General features: G+C 53.6%; 1 protein-coding gene across 1 annotated transcript in view; it reads right to left on the reverse strand.

Annotated features, from left to right (window-relative positions):
• Nucleotides 1-760: 760 nt before the first annotated feature.
• The window catches only part of GFRA2 (GDNF family receptor alpha 2), a 101384-nt gene continuing 79767 nt past the window's right edge, over nucleotides 761-22377 (reverse strand). The window contains exons 5-9 of the mRNA XM_052645118.1: nucleotides 14998-15107; nucleotides 14208-14348; nucleotides 12129-12301; nucleotides 1583-1636; nucleotides 761-883 (exon numbers count right to left, since the gene is read on the reverse strand). Coding sequence (XP_052501078.1) covers nucleotides 761-883; nucleotides 1583-1636; nucleotides 12129-12301; nucleotides 14208-14348; nucleotides 14998-15107 — 601 coding nt within the window. The remainder of the gene's footprint in view (nucleotides 884-1582; nucleotides 1637-12128; nucleotides 12302-14207; nucleotides 14349-14997; nucleotides 15108-22377) is intronic.

The raw sequence follows: 22377 nt of genomic DNA on the forward strand, positions 1-22377 counted from the left end.
TCAAAGGAGGTTCTTTGCCACCAAGGAGGAAGAAGCCGCCTTGAGGTGGTTCCCAAGTTTTGCTCCCAACCCCCAGCGGGGTCTCCCAGGCAGGTTGGGCTCCACAAGCCCCCCGGAGCTGCCCAGCCCTCCCCCCCATGCTACAGTGGGGATCAAGGGGAGAGCACCACACCCATCCACAGGCCAGATCCAGCCCTCAGAGAAGGGAGGCGAAATAAACTCCATCCTGGAAGCCAAGTGGAGGTGCTGACGGTGCCCAACTGGACCCCCAGGGGCCAGCCTTGCTGCCCTGCTGCCTGACGCCCCCCGCCAGTCCCCAGCAGGTCCCCTTACTGGGGAGCTTGAGAAGAACAGCGGCCATCCTGGCCCCGCCCATGCCCCTGGGTAGTAGGGGTGTCATCTGGTCCCATGTCAGCAGGGCCCAGAGAGGAAAACCCCCAGAGAAAAGTGAAGGGTATCTCTAGACCTGCCGTGTGCCCTCCTCGACGCGGGGTTTCCCCAGCCAGGGGGCCTCTGGGCCAGCTCTCAGGCTGCCCGCCTGCTTGTCTGTTTGGTTTAAAAAAACTTCTCCAAAGAAGAAACCTGGGAGGAGACAGGTTCAGAGACAAAGTGGGAAAAAACATCTTTTTTTTTTTTGCAAAGTGTGTGTGTGTCTGTGTGTGTGTGTCTGTGTGTGTGTGTCTGTGTGTGTTTCCATTTTGTCAGGCGGGTGTTCTCATCCGTGTAGCTTTCAGAAGTCTCCCGATGGGATCCCCAGAGCCTACAAGGCCAGCTTCAGCATCAGGAAGGATGCAGCAGTCAAGGCAGCTGACGGTCTGGCTCTGCGGGGGCCTGAGTTAGGTTTGATCACCCTTTTACTCCCTGGGATGATATTGGTTGTGAGCTGCGGCCAAACAGGAGAGAGAGAGAAACAGAGAAAAAGACAAGTGAGTCAGTAGGGCTGGGCTTCCCTGGTGGCTCAGATAGTAAAGAATCTGTCTGCAATGAGGGAGACTCAGGTTCAATCCCTGGATGGGGACGATCCCCTGGAGAAGGGTTAGGGTTAGGGTCCCCGCAGGAGACCCTGCATGGGAAGGAAATGGCAACCCACTCCAGTATTCTTGCCTGGAGAATCCCATGGACAGAGGAGCCAGGCAGGTTACAGTCCACGGGGTTGCCAAAAGGCGGACACGAGTGAAGCAACTTGGCACACATATAGATATAGTCCTGTGCTGGGTCTCCCTCAAGGAAGGGCCCAGGTCCTTTTCCATCTCTCCACCTCTGTGGAGTGTCCCAGAACCAGCACAGAGCAGGCTGCTGGGTGCACATGTCTATAGAGTCAGGAGGGCTTGCCAGGATCTCGCCTCAGAGCAGCCTGAGCATCTCCCCCAAGAGACAAGGAAAGGCCCTGGCTGTAACTTCTACACCCATCCATCCTCGCCCCCTACAGAGTGAGCGCCCACCCCAGTTCAGGCAGCCTGGAAGCTGAGCTAGCCCAGCCTGTGTTATGGAATCTGGGGGCTCCAAGTCCAAGCTTCGCCTAGAAAACAACGCCCCTCCCCGCTCAGCCCCTGCACCCACCCGCACTCTGCCCCTCACTCACCTCTGTGAAGCACATGCTTAACTCTTTGGAGTTATTGGCCTTCAGCCCCTGCTCCTGCGGGAGAGAAGGCACTAGTAAGGGTGGGTCACATGGCTGGGTCTCTAGCCAGGCTTTGTCCCCAGATTCAGATGGGATCCCACATTTAGCAGCCGTGCCATCCACTGCTGGCATCGCAGGGTACACACAGAGAGCACTGGCAACACAAGGACCTGTGCCCTCCTCTGATACCTGCAGTGATTAAGTCCTGTCTCCTCTGGGCTCCTGAAGAAGAGAGTTCTAACTCTGCCCTCCAACCGACAGCATCATAGAGTGATAAGGTGCTCCCAGGTTTGACTACCACATTCAGAGCTCCACTTGACGAGGCAAGGACCATACTATTTGTCCTTGCATAACAGCAGCTCAATATACGTTACACAGTAAGTACCCTACATACAAACAAGTTCCATTCTGGGAACACATTTCTAAGTCCAATTTGTTCATTAAGTCCAACAATGTTTGCCTAGGTACCCAACTAACTCGGCTATATGGTTGTTGTTATTCCTCAGTTGCGAAGTTGTGTCTGACTCTTGGCGATCCCATGGACTGTAGCACACAGACTCCTTTGTCCTTCACTGTCTCCCAGAGTTTTCTTAGATTCATGTCCATTGAGTCAGTGACGCTATCTAACCATCTCATCCTCTGATGTCCCCTTCTCCTTTTGCCTTCCATCTTTCCCAGCATTAGGGTCTTTTCCAATGAGTCAGCCATACAGTACTGTGCTGTACTAGGTTTATACTTTTCACACAAATAATACATAAAAACAAGCAAACACAAAAAAATAAACATTTTTAATCTCACAGTTCAGCACCTTGAAAAGTACAGTAATATAGTGCAAGAGCTGGCACACAGGGGCAGGGACTGAGTGAATAGGCAAGAAGAGTTACTGCCTGCAGAAGGGTGAGGAGATGGGAGATGGCAGAAATGAATAGGAGATGGAGAGCAAACTGCAGTTTCACTTACACCTTACATGACTGGACATATGAACACACATTCACATTTTTGAAAGTTTGATACCTGAAGGTTCGTATGTAGGGGACTTACTGTACTCAGTTAACATTTGTTAACTGTCATCCATTAACAAGTCTGTGAACGAATGAATGAATGCTGCAGATCAGAACTGACACCTGAGTGCCAGCTCCAGACAGATCATGAGTCCTCACTGGGCTCATGGGAAGACAGCTGTGATTGATTAGTGATGTCTGCCACTGGGGCCGGTTAGGCAGACATCTGGCGATGGTATCAGGTGTTAGCCATTCCTCTGAAACAGATGTGTGGCACCTGGGAGCTCTGTGGTCCAGGTGAGGAATGAGAACCAGAGGGTGTGTATGAAATCAGCCCTTTGTTGCCATTATCGTAATAGTGATCCATGGGAACCAGCTGGCGGGTATGATGATTCTATCCTGGCCATTGGCTCTGGCCACCAGAAGCAACTGGAAAGCTCAAGAAATTATGCCTAAATCACTGCTTCTGGCCAGAAGTATTAATAATACCTTAAACATTACAGGCAATCTTCCACCCAGGGCATCTGGTCAGCTAAACAAGGCCCCAGCTGTCACACAGAGGCCCCAGCCAAGAGCAGAGTCACTGCTCATGGAGGAGATGTGATCATGGTGACAATGAGCACAGACGAGGTGGAACCAGGGACAAGACCCAGGAAGTTAAGACCACAGCACCAGGAGCAGCAAGTGCCAAGGTCTAGCCTGGCCAAGCCACCAACCAGGGACTCTGCAGAAGGGTGTCTGCTCAAAGGCTCTACAGGATCCAGGGACTGGATTCCACTGCCCAGGACCAAGTCAGCTCCAACCACAGTGAGTCCAAGGAGATGCGAGGATGGGGCAAGGAAGAAGGGGAGGGAGGGAGCAGAGAGGGAGGGAGAGAGTAGAAGGGGGAAGAGGGAGCTGATGGGGGGCGGTGGGGGGCAGAGGAGGAGGAAAAAGAGGAGAAGGGGAAGGAATAGGAGAGGGCCCTTCACCCCCTCCTCAGACCCATATTATTGTGAGAAAGGGATGCTATCTCCCAGGGCCAGGGCCAAAGGACTCTGACCCAGCATGTGGTCTCCCGCCCAGTGTGTGGCCTCTGGTGGGGCCACAGGGACTTGGTGGGGAAAGGACTGGCTCCGTAAAGATTAGGACAGGACCCTCCTCTGGCTCTATCAGTGACCCACCTGGGATCCATCACCCACAGAACTTGCCCAAGCCCTTCCGAGCCAATGGCATTTCTGCCAGGCAGGCTTCAGGGTTGACTTGGCCCACAGTGAATGTGTGCTGAGAGGTCCAGTGACATACTGGGCTTCCTCTGGCTGTCCTCAAGAACTGCCTTCAAGTGCTGCAAAATCCAGCTGATGGATGCTGTCCTCAGAGACCCATCCCAGCCTTTCCTTTTTAGACTGCAGGGCCCTAAAGCTTGGTGTCCCTGCTATGGATGAGCCCTGCTATCCAAGGAAGGAAGGGCCCCAGAGACCACAGCCCAAGCTTCCAGTCGGTTCAGCCACTGACCCCAGGCGAATCCCTTCATCTCCTGGCACCTCAGCTTCCTCGTCTATAAGATAGTGATCTACACTCAAGCAAACCTCCCTGACCCACCATGAAGATGCATGAGACCACGCATGCGGCACAGCAAAGCCAAATACGTGCACGTGTGTGCTCAGTCACCCAGTGGTGTCCAACTCTGTGTGACCCCATGGGCTGTACCCTGCCAGGCTCCTCTGTTCCTAGGACTTTCCCAGCAGGAACACTGGAGTGGGCTGCCACTCCCTCTGCACAGACAAGTTTAAAGGCCCCTTAACTCCCGAGCATGACTCAGAGCCAAGCGGAGCCTGTATCCAGCACACTCCCAGGACTGGAGCTGCAGGGTGAGACTGGGTTTAGCTGGTGGACTGTGGCTACCCCAGCCCTGGAAGCAAAGCCAGGGAGAAGCCCCAGCCCCATGGAGATCCCACCCTGCCACCTGACTTCCAGAAAACCCAGAGCAGATAGTGAAGGAGTGAAGGTTGCAGTAGCCTCCCCCAGGGGCAAGCCCAAGACATCAGTCCGAGGCACACAGGACAGTGCAGGTGTTTTGCTGGTCAGCCGACCTTTTCTGCCAGTGGCGGATGGAGGAGGTGTAGAGATAGAGGCTCCACTACCCAATGGACAAGGCTTAGGCTCAAATTCATCACCCCCCTCATCATTAACTCTCCCACTGCTCCCCACAGGAGGTTCCAAAGATGAATGAGTCACAGCCCTGTTCACATCCTGATGAGAGAAATAAACACCCACACAGTCAACTCCATACCAGTTCAGCTAAGGCGGGGGGGTGGGGGGCGGAGGGGAGAGGCTGTGTCCTCCCCACCCCCACCCCACCATGCTGCAGGCTGTCCTCTGAGGCCACACCCCACCAAGGCCAACTTTGACGTCCATCTCAGCCGATTATCTTAGCAACAGGGAGGGAGGAGGATGGCAGCAGAGATAAGATTCATCCTTCTAGAAATTTCTCCCACAGAGGCCCTTTGCCCAGGAAGTTGGAAGGAAATTATCACCTTCCTCATCTTTCTGGCCACCTCTGTCCACACTCCCAAAGCCGCATCTGGCAGTCCCAGGGCCCTGTGGGTCCGGCCCAGGTGCCAGGGACCAAACATAGTGTTGTCTCTATGGGAAGGGCTTCCCTGGTGGCTCAGATGGCAAAGAACCCACCTGCAATGCAGGAGACCGGGGTTTGATTCCTGGGTCAGGAAGATCCCCCGGAGGAGGGCATGGCTACCCACCCCATCATTCTTGCCTAGAGAATTCCATGGACAGAGGATCCCTGACAGTCCATGGGATCCGAGCAGTTAACACCACCACCACCACCACCTCTATGAGAAAACTTCTGGCTGGAACTGGCTGATCCTGTCTCCTGCTTCTGTTCCTGCCTCCCCCCTCCCCACCCCAACCCCTGCCTCCAATCTCAGTGCCCCTGGCCTCAGTGCCTCCCCCTACACATGCCCAGGGACTCCTCATCCTCCCCTCCCCGCCACCTCCCTAATGCAAGCCCTCCTTTCTTACTGATGACTATCGACTATCACTGACTGTCGCAAAGATCTGCTAACAGTTCCCCGGTCTCCTTCGCCTGACAATCAATCTCCACCTGCTGTCAGATTATCTTCCCAAATCACACTTTGCATCACGACATCCCAGTTCAAAAGCTTTCAGCAACCTCTTCACAGTCACCACTTCATCCTGCAAATCAGGTTTGACTCACCACCCCCTCCTTCCCATATCAGAACTCTGTGTTCTCACAAACTCATGATCTGTGTTCCTTTAGGTCAGGGGGCTTCCCTGATAGCTCAGTTGGTAAAGAATCTGCCTGCAATGCAGGAGACCTGGGTTCGATCCCTAGGTTGGGAAGATCCCCTGGAGACGGGAAAGGCTACCCACTCTAGTATTCTGACCTGGAGAATTCCATGGATCATATAGTCCATGGGGTTGCAAACAGTCAGACATGACTGAGTGACTTTCACTTTCACTTTCAAAGATCAGGGGGAGATGTTTCTACAAAGGGTCAAAGAATTACGATTTTAGGCTCTGCTGGCCATCACGTCCATCCCACCTACATGTGCTCTGCCTACAGCACATGGACCATATGTGACAACTGGGTGGGGCCACGTTCTGTAAAACCTGATTTATCCAAGCAGGCAGCAGGCCAGATTCGGCAGCAGAGCCCCTCCTCAGCTGCTCTGCACTGTCCTGACTCCCTGCCTTGGCTCCCTCCTCTCCCACTCCTCCCCATTCCATGTGTCTGCATCCCTACGTCATCCATCAATTCTCCCTATTCCTCCTGGCCCAGGAGCAAGGTCCGCCTGCTCCATGAATCCTGTGCTTCCAAAGCAGCTTCCTCTTCTGGATCCCATAACGCCTTATCTGTCCCTTGGTGTGCCCATCACTTCCTGCCCCATAATTCTCTGAGCCAGCATGCATTCTGACCCTCCCACCAGTATGAGGACCAAGGTACAGGCCTCACATGCTGGTCAGCCTCAGTGTCTGCAACAGAGTGACATGCAGTGAATTTATGTTCAATAAATGAGTGACTACAAGAAAGAGATGAAAAGAAGAAATACGTTAGCCTCTCAAAGCTTTGAATTGGGCCGAGTCTGTAAATAAGAAATATACTGTCTACAGCCATACCATCCTGAATGTGCCTGATCTTGTCTGATCTCAGAAGCTAAGCAGGGTTGGGCCTGGTTAGTACTTGGATGGGAGAAATATATACATAATAGGCACTGATGGGCCTCTGGGGCCATGCTCATGGGCCTATGGCCCATGTCCATAGGCCTGTGTGCCCAGTAAGAGACCCATCCAGAGAATAGGGAGGAGGAGGGGGAGATGGAGGTGGGACTCTTGGCAAGCCCATCAAACTCATTTTTAATTCCCCCAAATTTCACGGGCAGTAGCAAGAGTGAGAGCAGAAACTGGCTGATAGAGACAAGGAATGCAAAGGATAAATTCCGTTACTAAGGTCCTGCAGCCCTGGGGAAGATGAGACTCCAGGTGACCTGATGGGGCCCTGCAAACTGGCCCAGAGCCACCCACAGGGAATGCCAAGACACTAGAAACAAACCAAGTCCAGGCAAAGCGGGAACCCACTGCCAGTGTGCCCCGCCCACACTGTGCCACCCTGGTGCAGCTCCATCACATGACAGGACAGCCTTCTACCCAATCCTCCTGCTTCCTTGACAGAAAGACTTCACCTTCATACCTCATGGCACACAGAAGGCATCAATGAGAGGGAGCGAAGCCGAATAGACTTGCCTGCAACAAAACAGACCATTTTCTAGAACAGAGAGCAGCAAGTCCCCATAAACCCAATGATCAGGACCCTGGGCTCTTGTTGTCAGCCTGTGTGGGGCATCCACTTGATGGCAGGTGCTAGGCACTTGGTTATAAGGGCTACCAAGGGGGCGATTTTTCCAGTAGTCATTTGTGGATGTGAGAGTTGGATCATAAAGAAGACTGAGCATCGAGGAATTGATGCTTTCAAACTGTGGTGTTGGAGAAGACTCTTGAGAGTCCCTTGGACAGCAAGGAGATGAAACCAGTCAATCCTAAAGGAAATCAACCCGAAATATTCATTCAAAGGACTGATGCAGAAGCTGAAGCTCCAATACTTTGGCTACCTGGTATGAAGAGCTGACTTACTGGAAAAGACTGATGCTGGGAAAGATTGAGGGCAGGAGGAGAAGAAGGGTGACAGACGATGAGATTGTTGGATGGCATCACCACTTCAATGGACATGAGTTTGAGCAAGCTCCGGGAGATGGTGAAGGACAGGGAGGCCTGGCGAGCTGCAGTCCCTGGGGTCGCAAAGTTGGACACGACTTAGTGACTCAACAACAACAACAAAAGGGGCCATGCAGCTCCTGTCCTCCAGGGATGCTCGTCTGGTTGGGGGAGCAGAACACATCCTGATGGGGGCCAGAGGGTCTCGAACAGGAGCCCTAAGCAAGGAGACGGCAGCTTGGCCAGAGTTCAGTCAGGAGGCCACCCAAGGGACAGCATCCAAGGAGGATTCAAAGGCAGAGAGCTGAAGAGAGGGGAGGGAGACACCCTCTACTCAGAGGGACTGACAAGTTCAAGGGCCAGCATCTTGCTCAGCCTGGACCTGGGGCCTACCCCAGGGGGTGCACCATGGGCTTCAGAAACAAAGGACCCTGGATGAGGGTACAAGGTAGAACAGACTCCTATGGATTCTCCGCTCTAGGGACCACTGGGTAGAAGAGATGGAATTCACACTGGGGATGTGTGTGAGAGAGAGAGAGAGAACAGGGACAGAAGGAGATACCATTCTGCAGATTCTGCTGCACTCTCTCCAAGCTCCAGAAAGCACCAGGCCGGCAGGGCCACCCGGAGAGGGGACCACAGCCAGGAGTGGAAACATACAAGAGCCAGCCTCTAGACAGCATCAAGGACCCCAGACAGAGGGCCAGCTCGGGGTCTGCCCGGCTGCTGGCTCCTCTCTGGTACCAAGACCCCCCACATTTCGGCTCAGCTGCCCTCCATGGGGACAAGAGTTTCTCTGTCCCCAGACCCCGCCCCCACTGTGGGAAAGTCCTCTGGGGGAGCAGATACAGAGAAGGTGACAGCACAATGCAGGCAGAGAAAACTGTCCGGAAGGCAGAGGCTGGGTCAAGTCACCGTCCTCACTGGGCTTCCACCCTTTGAGGTTTGGGAAGCAGCTCTGAGAGCGCTTCACCCCGACATCCAATCACTCATGCAGGGTCACCAGCTGGCTGCCATGTCTGAGTCAGTGAAGAGGGTCCCTAAGGCTTCCCCCAGGATCTACCTGTGGAGGAGGAGGAGGACAGTTAAATAACCTCGCCTCTCTCTCCAGGGGTGTCTGGGATGCACAGCTTTCCTCCCCCTCCCTCCCCGGCTCAGCTCCCCATCTCTGCCCTCAGAGACTCCCTTTTGTCGCCATGGGTTGCGGTCATTCCCAAGGGCCACCACAGGGCCCCTCCAAGCTGGGAGAGCTGAGGAAGGACAGGCCACCCACACCAGCCTCCAGCCAAGCCGAGGGCGGAGATGCAGCCTTATTCCCTTGGCACTTCCAGCAGTAGTAACGGTAGTCTTTAAAAGACTAGAGCTGAATCAGAGGGACTCCCTGGCAGTCCAGTGGTTAAGACTCCACACTTCCACTGCAGTGGTGTGAGCTCAGTCCTTGGTAGGGCAACTAAGATCCCGCATGCCAAAAAACTTTAAAAACAAAAACAAAAGCACTTCCCTTTCCGTTTCTGAGAGAAGAAATGGGGGTGTAGGGATGGTGATGGATGGGTCCCTCTCCTAGGAAGGCCCCCCGTGCTGTCCTGCCCAGAGTGACTTAGTCAATAGACCTAAGGGGGTCTACAGGGGACAGGCCTGGAGGATCCCCCAAGCCAGACAGCTCCCCCCACCCTGGGATTCAAAACACCTAACATATAGGTAAGGTTCCTCATACACATTGTCTTCCATAGAGATCATGCATTAACCGCCCTGTAATCAAACCGAGTGTAAGATGAGACCCCAGACAGTGAGCCTGCAGCCCCAAGCTGGGGCTGAAAGAAACCAGGCAATGGTTCAGCAAAGCACTGGAGGGAAACAGGGGTAGAAAACAGAGACGGAGTCACGAGGCGTGTAGAGGACTGCGGCAGACATGAGACCTCAGCTTTGAACTTTTCCATGCCTGCGGCAACTCTCTGAGAGGCTTAAGGAGGGTCCACGGCCCCCTCAGTGGGCATCTCCTGGGTTAGCCAGCCCCGAGGGGCAGGGGAGGAAGGCTGGCAGTGCCCAGAGGGACCTGGGGACCAGACCAGAGCCTGGTCACCTGACGTGGCACAGCCCCACCAGCCAAGTTGCCCGTTGCTCTAGCATGAAATTGAGCTGGTGACTGTGGAGCGGCCCCTGAGCCCCGCTGGCAGCCGCTGAAGCATGTTCAGTGTAATTAGGAGCTGCCCAAGGGTGACGTGCACACCGCAGCCCCAATCAAGAGGGGTGGCCTAGTGGAGGGGAGCAGGGCGTGGAGGGGCCACGCTGGACAGGCCTGAGGGCACTTGGAGGTCAGGTGTCCACGAGGAAGGGAAGAGGGAATGGGCTTCCCAACCAGGATGGGCACCAGCAGGGGATGCCCAAGGGGCCTGGATGCCTCTGCCGGGCCCCATCCCTGCTCAAGTCTCATCTCAGGACTCTGAAAGCCCGCTGCTCTTTATCTCTGGCGGTACTGAGGTTAGTGTTAGTGTTAGTCACTCAGGCGTGTCCAACTCTTTGCAACCCTATGGACTACAGCCCACCAGGCTCCTCTGTCTATGGGATTTCCCAGGCAAGAATACTGGAGTGGGTTGCCATTTCTTCCTCCAGGGGATCTTTCCAACCCAGGGATCAAACCTGAGGCTCCTGCATTGCAGGCAGATTCTTTACCACTGAGCCACCAGGCAAGGGCTACTGAGGTTATATAGACCAACAAAAATTGCATGTATTTGGAAATTCCCTGATGGTCCAGCAGTTAGAACTCTGCACTTCCACTGCAGGAGGCCCAGGTTCAATCCCTAGTCAGGGAATTAAGATCTCACAAGGCTCGAGGCATAGCCAAAAAATATAAGGTGCACAATCCAATACACATAAGTACTGTGAAGTATTCACCATGAGTCAATCAACACATCCATCACTTCACACCTCTACCGTTACCTTTTTTTGTTTGTTTGATTTCTTTTTTGTGCTGAGCACACCTAAGGCCTACACATCTAAAGTCTTAGCAAATTTCAAGTACACAGTACAACATGTCAACTACAGTCACATGGCTGCAGCCAGCTCTCCAGGACTTCTTACTCATCTTACAAGAATGAAACTTAGAGCATGCCTACCGGTGATCCCACCAGCCCACCCCACTCAGGCTGCATCTTCATTGCCCTACACAGCCAGGCTTGTTCTTGCTGTCCCCACAGCCATGCCCACACTGAGCCCTATTGACTGGACTCCAGATCCCACCCCTCCTTGGGAATTCCAGCCCCAGCTCCTGCCTGAAACATCCCTTATGCCCCACCATCCATGCCCTCGCTATTCCCTCCCTCCTCTGCTTCCCCTGATATTCTGCACCAGATCCTCTTTTAAACTCTTTCTTCTAGGGTGTGAATGTGTGCACAAGTATATATAAGTGTGTATGAGAGAGTGTATGTGTGTGTGTGGGGGGGGGGGGTGTTCCAATCAGATCAACATCCTAGGCAAAGAATCTACTATAGCAAATGGTATGATGGCACGAGGGAAGCTCAGCAGAGACAAAGGCTGAGTGGGGAGCCCTGTGATGGGCTCCCCGGTGCCATCCACGTGGTCCCCTCTTACGGCACTGACCACACCCCATGTCTGGTGCTTGCTGAACTGTCTGACCCTCAACAATAGCACCAAGGACCACAAAACACAAGACTCTGTCAGCCTCACTCAACAATGTCTCCGTAGCATCTCACATAAGATCTCGACCAAAATGTGTGCATCACATGCATTGGATGGACGGACGGATGGATCAACAAATGAACATCATGGGTTGTGGAGTCAGAGGTAGGTTTGAGATCTTATCCCACCACTAACCAGCTGTGTGACCCTGAGGGTGTGGCCTAACACCCCTGGGCTAGCTTCCTGTATGTAAAACAAGGACGCCAGCATCTCATTGTGTGAGAATTCAATGAAATAGGTAGAGTCTGCTAGCTAGTCCACAGTACCTGGTCATCAGTAGTTGGCAAGTAAATGTTAACCATCTCATTTTTCTGGCACCCCTGTGGTATGTAGTACAATCCTGTGTCAGAACAGGTGTCTGATACTTGCAAGGTGATGTCCAGTGAATGAATCATGGGAAATTAACTCCCACCTGCTCTTTCTGCCTCTAGGGTCCTGACCCAAAGGGAGGAGGTTGTGTGCCGCATCGCTGGTCCCCTGCCTGTAACCTCCCACCCTGCCCCTGACATTAGATTCTTCTCTCAGCCCTCCACCTGCCCCAGCTCCGTATCCCCAGTGCCCAAGCTATGACCCCTCACCTGGACAGATGTGCAGGTACTGATGACACTGGTCCCCAGGCTGGTGCTATCACTGAGGTCATCTGGCAATGAAGGCGTTTTGTCTATCCGAGGGGCCTGTGTGGCCTGGAATGGGGGGTTTTTAGGGGACAGGTTCACATCTGTACCATTGCCAAAGGCCTGGATGGCATTCCCTGTGGGGAAAGAGAGCAGGGAGACACAGAGAAATCAGGGGCCCCTCCGTCACTCTGCCCCTCAGCTGAAGGTATCCCAACAGCTCCGTTCCCTGTGATGCCCCAGAGCTGGGCGCAGGGTGGAACTTGTCTGAACTAACTTGGCTGAAGCTCCCTTTCAGATACCTAGCAAAGTCTCATACCCAGAGAAGAAAGGAGCAGAAGGGAAGCTGGGATAGAAGGAGATGTACTGGACAAGGAATGAAGAGGAACAGAGGAGACGACGTGGGAGCATGGGGAGCCAGGAGGGGAGGAGCAGGCCGTGCCCAGGGCAAGAGCTGTCTTCTCTGCAGAATTCAGTGCTGCAGGCCGTGCCCCCCACTGCATTCCAAAGGCCCCCATGCAGCCCCCCTCCCCAGGTGGCCTCACCCACCCTCACTCAGTCAGTTACACTGATTCACTCAGGACTAACTAATGAGACCTCTTGGACAAAATTGTGTCCCCAGTACCCAACCATGTACACAAGACCTACAGGAAGCTCCACCTCCAAGCCCCAGAGGCACCTCAAGTTCCTCAGGTCACCCTCCACTGCGACACTGCGTCCCCCCACGTTTCCAGTACTGAAGGTCTGCCGTCTCTTCTCCATTAAGTCACCCAAGGCCGAAACCTCAGTCACCCAGGACACTTCCCTAACCACCCTCTTGCCAGCCACGAGCTGACCCCTGAGAGGTCGCTCCACCCATCTCTCCTCCCCATCCCACCCCCAACACTGCTCTGGATCAGTGGGCACCGTCCTCCTCCCGGGGCACCTGCTACATCCTCTAGTGGACTCGGTTTTGGGTCACCTGTGAGAACCATATCCCTACCCTCACCCCCTCCACACGAGAAGCAGAGAGCAAGCCTTCCGAAATCAGATCTGACCACGGCACCACCTGCCAACACCCCTTCACCAGCCCACATACCACCTCGGCCACCTGCAGGACCCTAAGATCCAAACGCCTTCAAGGCTGCCTGCCCCCCTCCATGAGGAGGACTCTCTCCACCTGCCCAGGTAACCCCAGGCACCCTCATGCTCTGTGGCAAGGCTAAGTGGTCCACAGGTTCCCAAAACCCACCTCTGCCTAGAGCAGACCAGCGGGCCCTTGCTGCCACTTCAGCTGACCAGTGCCCAGCGACACCCACTGTGGGTCAGCTTCCGAGAGGCCTTCAGGGACCCTTACCTCCAGGATGTCTTGGGCATCCCCACCCTGTGCTCCGGCAGAACCCTCTGCAGACCTCCACCCTGGCACAGCGCCCCCTGTACTATGATGGCCATGATGCTCTAATGGTAGCCCCCCTTCAGAGGATGAGCTGCTCAATGACAAGCCCTGAGACTTCCATCTCTAAACTCCCAGTGCTGTCAGAAAGGCAGGATGGACAGATGGACAGAAGGAAGAAAAGAGGAAAGGACAGGGGGAGGAGATCTTCCAGTGGGTGGGTTGTCGAGGGTGTCAGACTAGAAAGACCAGGCAGACAGAGCTTGTGGCTGACTTCTCTCTCTGGCCTTCAGATTAGCAGGAGTTTGATGACTTAAGACTCCAATTCCCAGGGGAAATCAATCCGTAAAGGGAGAAGTGACAGAAGCTGAGACCCTCATCACAGGGCAGTCCCCAAAGGAACCTGGTGAAACCGTCACGATAACAGACTAGAAACCTTCAGCCTTAATGTGACAAAGGTTGAGGCCTCCAGGGGCCTCCAGACAGCTCTGGGGAGCATCTCCAGGAGTGCAAAACCCATGGTCTGTGTAGTTAACCCCCCTACTGGAGAAGCCCCACAGGGACCACCAGCCACCGCAGAGGGAAGGAGGGCAGGACCCGGCACAGTTCCAGGGCCCCCAGGACAGGAGGGGCGGGAGGGCTCCTGACGGGGCAGATGCGGGCGGACTCACGGAGGCATGGATTCTCTATGAAATCCTTCAGAAACTTCTCACACTCTTCCTCCATGTTTCCACTCCCACGACAGCTGCACCAGGGGGACACCACGATGCCCGTGGGGCTGGAGTCCACGTAGTTGGGTGTTATATCGAACCCTGGGCAGGGAGACAGGGAGGCCGAGGAGAGACGAACAGTAAGGCTTCCCTCCTGGCCCCCAGAACCCAGGCACATCATAGAGGAGGCTTGGGACCCATACCCCACCCCCCTACCTGACCCCTAAACACATATACATCACAGCTCACAGTCCAAACCACAAGGGTCGGCAGGGGGGTCATGGCATAGAGGGCAGCAGAGGGGATGCTCGGGAACCCCCAACTAGAGCACGGGCCCTGGCTTTCTCCTACACCAACAGTCAGGGAGACTAAGGCTCTCTCCCGGGTTTACATCCCAGGCCCAGCATTGACCAGCGGGGTGAACATGTGCAAGTCACTCAGTTTCCCTCAGCCTCAGTTTTCCCATCTGTAAAGTGGAGCCCTAACTCCCACTCGGAAAGCTCTGTTTTGAGATTTACATAAGACAGTCCACGTAAACTGCTCAGTGGAGAGCCTAGAATGTCACACAATGAACATCACCCTTCTTATTTCGGAAGCTTCCTAAGATCCTTGGGGCTCCTCCCCTGTGATAAAATCCCAGCTCCCATCACAGCTCTTATCTGAAACCAGGCAGAGGAGGAACTGGGCTTCAGTCCCTAACTGGGCCAGGGGCAGCAGGGAGCCACTGAGATCCCAGGCTGGGGTGGCTTACCGATCATGCCAGCGTAGGAGCCCAGACACGCCTGGTAATTGTCGGTGGGGCAGCTGGTGAGCGTCTGGTAGGAGGCACGGCAGTTGGCATGGAAGTCCGCCAGCCGGGACCTGGGGTCAGGAGAAGACCATGGAGAAAGCAGGTTAACCTGGCTGACCTCCCGTCTCCTCCAGGGCACAGCAGCTCCTTCAGAGCCTCCCAGGGCAGGAGGAAGCCAGGAAGGACAGAGAGGACGAAGGTGCGGGGAAACAAGTTTTAGGGGTTTCAGGCTAGGAGCTCCTTGAGTTCAGGACTTCTGGAAGTCGAGCATCCAGTTCTGTTCTTGTTCACTCACTCAGTCGTGTCCAGCTCTTTGTGACCCCATCGACTGCAGCACTGGGAAGCCAGGCTTCCCAGTCTTTCCCTATCTCCCATAATCTGCTCAAACTCATGTCCATGGAGTCAGTGATGCCATCCAACCATCTCGTCCTCTGATGCCCCCTTCTCCTCCTGCCAGTCACCCAGTTTAGGCAAAGCCCCTTCTGAACAGGTCTCTCGCCTGGAGGAACGCAGAGAGAACCCGGTGGGTTTGCTGACAGTGTCTGGGGCTCAGACAGGAAGGCCGGGCTCTGCTTCCTGCTTGGTCACACTCTTGGTGACCTTTCCCAAGTCCTTCAACACATTGTTACTGCCACCCTACAATCCTTGCCCAGGGACTTCCCTGGGGGGGTCAGTGGTTAAGAGTCCACCTTGTAATGCAGAGGATGTGGGTTTGACCCCTGGCCCAGGCACCAAGATCTTACAATGCCTTGGAGCAACTACGCCCACAAGCCACAGGGAGAGAGAGTTCATGCGCCACAACTCAGGATCTGCATGCAACGAAGATGTGAAGCAGACAAAAAAAATAAATAAATAACCCCTGTCCAGCCACCCCACAGGGCTTCCCTGGAGGCTCCGATAGTAAAGCATCTGCCTGTAATGCAGGAGATCCAGGTTTGATTCCTGGGTCAGAAAGATCCCCTGGAGAAGGAAATGGCAGCCCACTCCAGTATTCATGCCTGGAGAATCCCATGGGCAGAGGAGCCTGGTGGGGTCTCTAAGAGTCAGACACGACTGAACAACTAACACTTTCAGCCACCTCACAGGATCCTTCTAGGGGTCAGTGGGACCAACTCCCAGGGAGGTTTAAAAAAAAAAAGAGTCCCCCTGGGATGAAACATCCCTCGGGCATTCCTGACCCTTCTCTACATCAAATCAGAGCAGAGCCTCCAGGGTCGTCCCTCCACTAGCTCCTCAACCCTGCAAGACACAATCAGCATTTTCTTCCCCTGGTGACGTAACCTGTCATCACCTGCTCCTCTCTGTCAGCATGGATAAACTGCTTTGTACCCACCTGCACACAGCTCTGTGTTCCCAGAACAACCATGAGCTGCCGGAAGGCAGCCGCTGTCTGAGTCTGCCTGTCCCCAGCCCCTAGCACCTTGTGTGGAGTTCACAGGAGGCCTAGGGCACCCAAGTCTAACCTGCACAGGTCTTTCTATTCCTTCTTCCTCCTGCCCTGGTGCCCCGGCCTCAGGGCTGTTGCCATCAGCCTGGGCTGGGACCACTGCCTGCCTCTGTACTACTGAGGCGGTAGTGAATGAGAATGCTACAGCAGCCACAGGAAGGACCATCCGCCACCCTGCCCATGCTCTGTCCACACTGCAGTGTTTCTCACAAAGCCACCTCAAAGATCACCCCCAATTCAGCTCCCCTGCTCCTTCACTGGAACTCTGTCCACATCAGGAAGGAGGAGAGAGAGAGAGAAATGAGAAGTTGAGAGAGACCAGGAACAGGACAACCTAAAAGGAACACCCTCAATGGAGGCGTCCACTTAGGTCCTCCCACGGGAGAATCCTGATTTGCCAGGAGGCACCACAGTCCCAGGAAAAGGGGTATAGGAGAAAGAAGAAGCAGCTCTCCAGAGCAATTCGACCCCAAAGAAGCCTCATGTGTCCCTGAACTCCTGCAGCCTGCAGAGACAGCAAGGGGCAGGAGATGGAAGGTGAGTTCCAAGCTGAGAGCCAGGGGGCGGGGTCTCGCTTCAGCTCCGCCCCTAACTCACTGCAAGACCTCAGATGAGTCCTTGCTTCTTGCAGACTCATTTTCCTTATTTTTCCAATAAATAGAAACTGTTTTCACAGTCAGGGAAGATGACAACGTTCTGGAGATGGATGGTGGTGTGACTGCACAACAACGGGAGTGCACCCAATGCCACTGAGCTGTGCACTCAAATACGGCGAAACTGGCCAATTTTATGTTGTGTATAACTGACCACAATCAAAACGTGACTTAAGCAGAGGTCCATTCCCATCCACTTTTTATGACCAAGTCCTCACAAAAATTCTGAGATATCCCAAGCAGTTGTTAGGACCCATCCCCCTTTACAGAGGAAGAAGCTGAGCCTCAGAGGAGCTGAATAACTTGCCCAGGACCCCAGAGCTTCTGAGCAGTGGAGCCAGAACTCCAGCCTAGAACTCCAACAACAAGGGCAGCCCCTTCTGGCAGGCCCCCCATCCCCATCCCGCTCCTCGGCAAAAGTATCTTGCCCTCTGCAGGAAAAGAGAAAGAAATTTGCATTGTCTCCACCCTACCTCCTGCCCATAAATCACACCCTCTAGCTGCTCACCCAGTCCCCCAAACAGGGAAAAACAGCACTTCCAACCAAGCTCCCAACCACTGCAGAATAAGACTTGGTCTTGAATGGTCAGATTGGCGTCTATCCTGCTGCGTGAGCCCAGCAAATGAATGAAGGTCAATGAGAGGTGATCTCTGCCCAGCCAAGGAGCCTCGTGGCTTCCCTGGTGGCTCAGATAGTAAAGAATCTGCCTGCAATGTGAGAGACCTGAGTTTGATCCCTGAGTCGGGAAGATCCCCTGGAGGAAGGCATGGCAACCCACTCTAATATTCTTGCCTGGAGAATCCCCATGGACAGAGAAGCCTGGTAGGCTACAGTCCATGGGGTCATAACAAGTCAGACACGGCTGAGAGACGAACACACACACAAGGAGCCAGATGTTCATCCCTGGTGCCTGTAAACCTGATCTTATTCAGATATAAGCTTTTGGCAGATATAGCAAGATGAGGTCACAGTGAATTAGGGCGAGCCCTCAATCCAATGTCTGGTGTCCTTATCAGCAGAAGAGAAGAGACACAGACACACACTGAGAATGTATGTGAAGATCCAGGGAGCATTTGGACTGATGCACCTGCAAGTCCGGGCTTCCCAGGTGGTGCTAGGGGTAAAGAATCTGGCTGTCAATGCTGGAGATCCGGGTTTGATCCTTGGGTCAGGAAGATCCCCTGGCAGAGGAAAGGACAACCCACTCCAGTATTCTCACCTGGGAAAACCCATGGAGAGAGGAGCTTGGCGGGCTATATAGTCCATTGAGATGCAAAGAGCCAAACACGACTAAGCTACTAAACATCCACACACCCTTGCAAGTCCAGGGACGCCAAGGAGTGCCGGCAACACCAGAAGCTGAGAGAAAGGCATCAAACAGATTCTCCCTTCAAGCTCGCACAGGGAACACAGAACTGCCAACACCTGGATTTTGGACTTCTGGCCTCCAGAACTGTGAAAAACCAGTTCCTGGGTTTTTTCAATTGCATTACAATTGCTTTACAGTGTTGTGTTAGTTTCTGCTGTACAACAACGTGAATCAGTCATATGTGTACATATATCCCCTCCCTCCTGGACCTTCCTCCTACCCACCCCTTTAGGTCATCACAGAGCACCAAGCTGAGCTCTCTGTGCTGCACAGCAGCTTCCCACTAACTGTCTACTTTACATGTGGTAGTGTATCTATGCCAATTCCCACTCCCAATTCATCCCCCCCTCCCTCTCTCCCCATGTCCACAAGCCCATTCTCTACATCGGCATCTCTATTCTAACCTACACAAACAGCTTCCCCTGTACCATTTTTTCTAGATTCCACAGGTATTTGTTAATACATATTTGTTTTTCTGACTCACTTCACCCTGTTTGACAGACCCATATCTTTTCAGTTTCTGTTTTAAGCCACCCAGTCTGTGGCACTCTGTTAAGGCAGCCACAGGACACTAACACAGCACCTTCAAAGACTTCACTGTGTGCTGTGGCCGAAGGTCCCCCTCTAGAAGGAGCCAAGGGGATGTGGTCAGGCCCAGCAACAAGGAGCACTGCAGCTGGGCAGCAGGAAGCCACGGCTGAACTCCTGCAGGGCGTGGGGCTGTGAGATTACAAGCAGAGATGCTAGTTACCATCTCCTCCCTACCAAAGAGAAGTTAAAAACAGGATCTCTTAACCAAAATACAGAAGTCCATGCTAATGCCATTTGATCACATGGAGAGCCCAACCCTCTCCTACATCTCCTCAAGGGCTCACTGTCAGTCCTGCGCCTGAAGCCCTTTCTGCCCCACCAGCCACGTGGACTTCTCCCACCTCTGTACTCCAGCTACATATCCAGTCTGGACAAGGCAATTTCATACTTAATTGCATACAGACTTACTGATATGGCCCTGTCTGCTCCCCCCAACTGGAACATACATTCCCAGAGTGGAAGACTCTACTGACTTCTTCATCTATATCCTCCAAATGCCTTTGGACTAGTGGTAGATACCCACTCATCTTTTTTCCAAATACGTATTGAGGCCCCACCACGTGACTGACAGACCAATGATGGGAATGGCACACATGTCAGTGAAATGTCAGAAAGGACATTCCAGCCGATGGGGTCAGGGCTGAGTGCCCACCAGGCCTGGGGCCAGGCCTCCACAGAGGTCAATGCCAGCCTAGTGTCCTGGAGGAGCATGATGCCTGCTGCAGCAGACCTGAGCAACCTCCCCATCCTACACATGGGCCTCACCTCCCTTCTGCAAGGGTGGGTCTCCAACCACTGACATGGGAAAGTTGAGGTGCTTGGCAGCCTTACGTCCACGATGCCCCTCAAAATATCACCAGACCCCAGGCTAGAGACAGCGGGAACATGTGAAAATGAGAAATTGATGCCCACAGTGACAGACAAGGTCATCCAGAGAGAGGGGGTCATCCAGTGAAGAGGGAAGCCAGGACGCAGAAGGGGAAAGAGTTCCGATGCTCAGTGAGAAGGGGACGACAGATCCAGCTGCTGGGAGAGGAGGAACAGCTGTCACACGGCCATACACAGTCCACTGCTTGCCCGACACATGACCCTGAGCAGGCCTGTCGTATCTCTGGGCTCAGCATCCCGTTATTCAACAGGGTGGGCCATGCCGGCCTAGCTCCCTCGTCAGGTCTGTTAGAGAGCTGGGCACAGAAAGGAGGCACCGTCCTTACCTTTCTTCTCTTGTCCAGACATCTTGTCCCCAGCACTGTGCCTGCCACTGGCAAACAGGAAATAGCTTTTCCTGTGTTTGATGTAGAAGAAATACCTGTTTGCCTTGTTGTGGTGGGTCTGGGCCCTGCACAAGGTGAGTGTATCAAGGAGAGATGACAGCTCCCACCATCTCTCCATCTGGCTCCAGAGTCGCCCTGCTGGACCCAGATGAACAATCGCCTCCCTGCCCCACTTCGCTGTCCATGCTGTGCTGAGGACACAGGAGCAGCAGGGGGCCCTTGGCCAGATCCAGGGTGACCAACGAGGAAAGGCCACCTCGCTCCTCCGAGGCTGTGGCCTATTTCCTTCACAGCAGCCCCATGGCTGTCTTCAGAGCACAGGGAGGGTAGAGAGAGGAGCAGAGGGGAACGGTGGAGGGAAAGGCAGTCCCTAGGCCTTCTGTCACTCTATTTCTTCAGCCTTAGCATCCTTGGCAAACCAGAGTGACCATTTAGGAGGACGCCATGTCCAAGTCTCCAGGAGGCCTTTGCTTGTTCAACTTCCCTCTGTCCCTCAAGACACAGCCAGACCCACAGAGCCCACTCCCTGTCCAAGCGGCCAGCTCCATCCACCAGCATTAGAGACCAGCGGCTTCAATCTCCTCCAAGCCCGTGACACTCTCAGCTCCAACCACAGGTGAATCAGCCCAGTCCCAGTAGGTACAGTCTCCAAGGCAAATGTTATCCTTTCATCATGCGCGGCAAGCCAGCTGGGGATCTTGGGCCAGCTGCCACTTGTCCCTACAGATGGTGTGAGTTCCCCAGTCTCATGGACTCCGTTCTCACTTCCAGGAACAGACTTTTCCTCGACTAGCCCCATTGCTTCCCAGATGTTTGCCTTGAAGAGGCCCCATAGGATAGATGGCATAAGAGAAAGCACAAGAGAAAGAGAAGACAGACAGACAAAGCGAAAAAAACAGAGAGCCAGCAGAAGAACCATCAGTGAACACGAGCCAAGTCCACTCCCAGTGAGACGGAGCGAAGACGGCCAAACGCGCTCAGGGCAGCAGGTGGATCTATCTGAAACACACAGACCTCTGGGTTGGTTTCATCAGCCGCTGTACCCTATCCAACCACAGGAAAGCAGCAGGAGAGGCAGAGAGACACTTGACCCCCGATTTCATTAAACAGCCGCCAGATTAAATGTAGGATGTCCAATTAATTTGAATTTCAGATCAACGATAATTTGTTTTTAGTATAAGTACATTCCATGCAATATCTGGGATATACTTATACCAGTTTCTTTCTTTTTTTTTTTTTTTTTCAGTTTCTCCAGCATTCAAGTTTAACTGGGTAGCCTGTATCTTTATTAAATCTGGCAACCCTATCTGATGGGCTGATGTGCTCCTGCAAAGGGGAAAAGAGGCAAAGCTGGAAGTGCCATGGTCAACCCAAACAAGCCAAACCATCCAGACCTGGCCAGCGGGAGAGGGTGGACTTCCTATAGCTCAGTAGTTCTCAAAGCGTAGTCCACAGACCCACAGCACCAAGGGTAAAAGTGGGAGTTTGTTAGAAATGCAAATTTTCCAGATCCCACCCCAGATATAATAGATATGAAATCCAAAGGCAGGGGCCAGCAATCTGCACTTTACCCAGTCCTCCAGGTGACTCTAATGCAGAAAAAGTTTACGGATGCAACAAATGGTACAGGCTTCAGAGCTGGGCTTGCATGGACCCTTCAGGCCCACTCCCTGGTCTCAGCTTTAAATATGCAAACGTTATCACCCAGTCAGTGGAAAAAAGTAATGCTTCAGGCTGTAGCCCAGGAAGGTTCACAGTTAAATGGCTAGAAGTATGCACGTTTGTACTCACACAAACACACCTATCCCTATACAGAACAGTCACACTTGGGTATACTTCCCAAATGGTGTTAATGGTAAAGAACATGCTTGCCAATGCAGGTAACGCAAAAGACATGGGTTCAATCCCTGGGTCAGGAAAATCCCCTGGAGGTGAAAATGGCAACTAAGTCCAGTATTCTTGCCTGGAGAATCCCCACGGAGAGAGGAGCCTGGCGGGCTATGGGG

Source organism: Budorcas taxicolor, chromosome 8, assembly GCF_023091745.1.
Source record: "Budorcas taxicolor isolate Tak-1 chromosome 8, Takin1.1, whole genome shotgun sequence".
In the NCBI taxonomy this organism is placed as follows: domain Eukaryota; kingdom Metazoa; phylum Chordata; class Mammalia; order Artiodactyla; family Bovidae; genus Budorcas; species Budorcas taxicolor.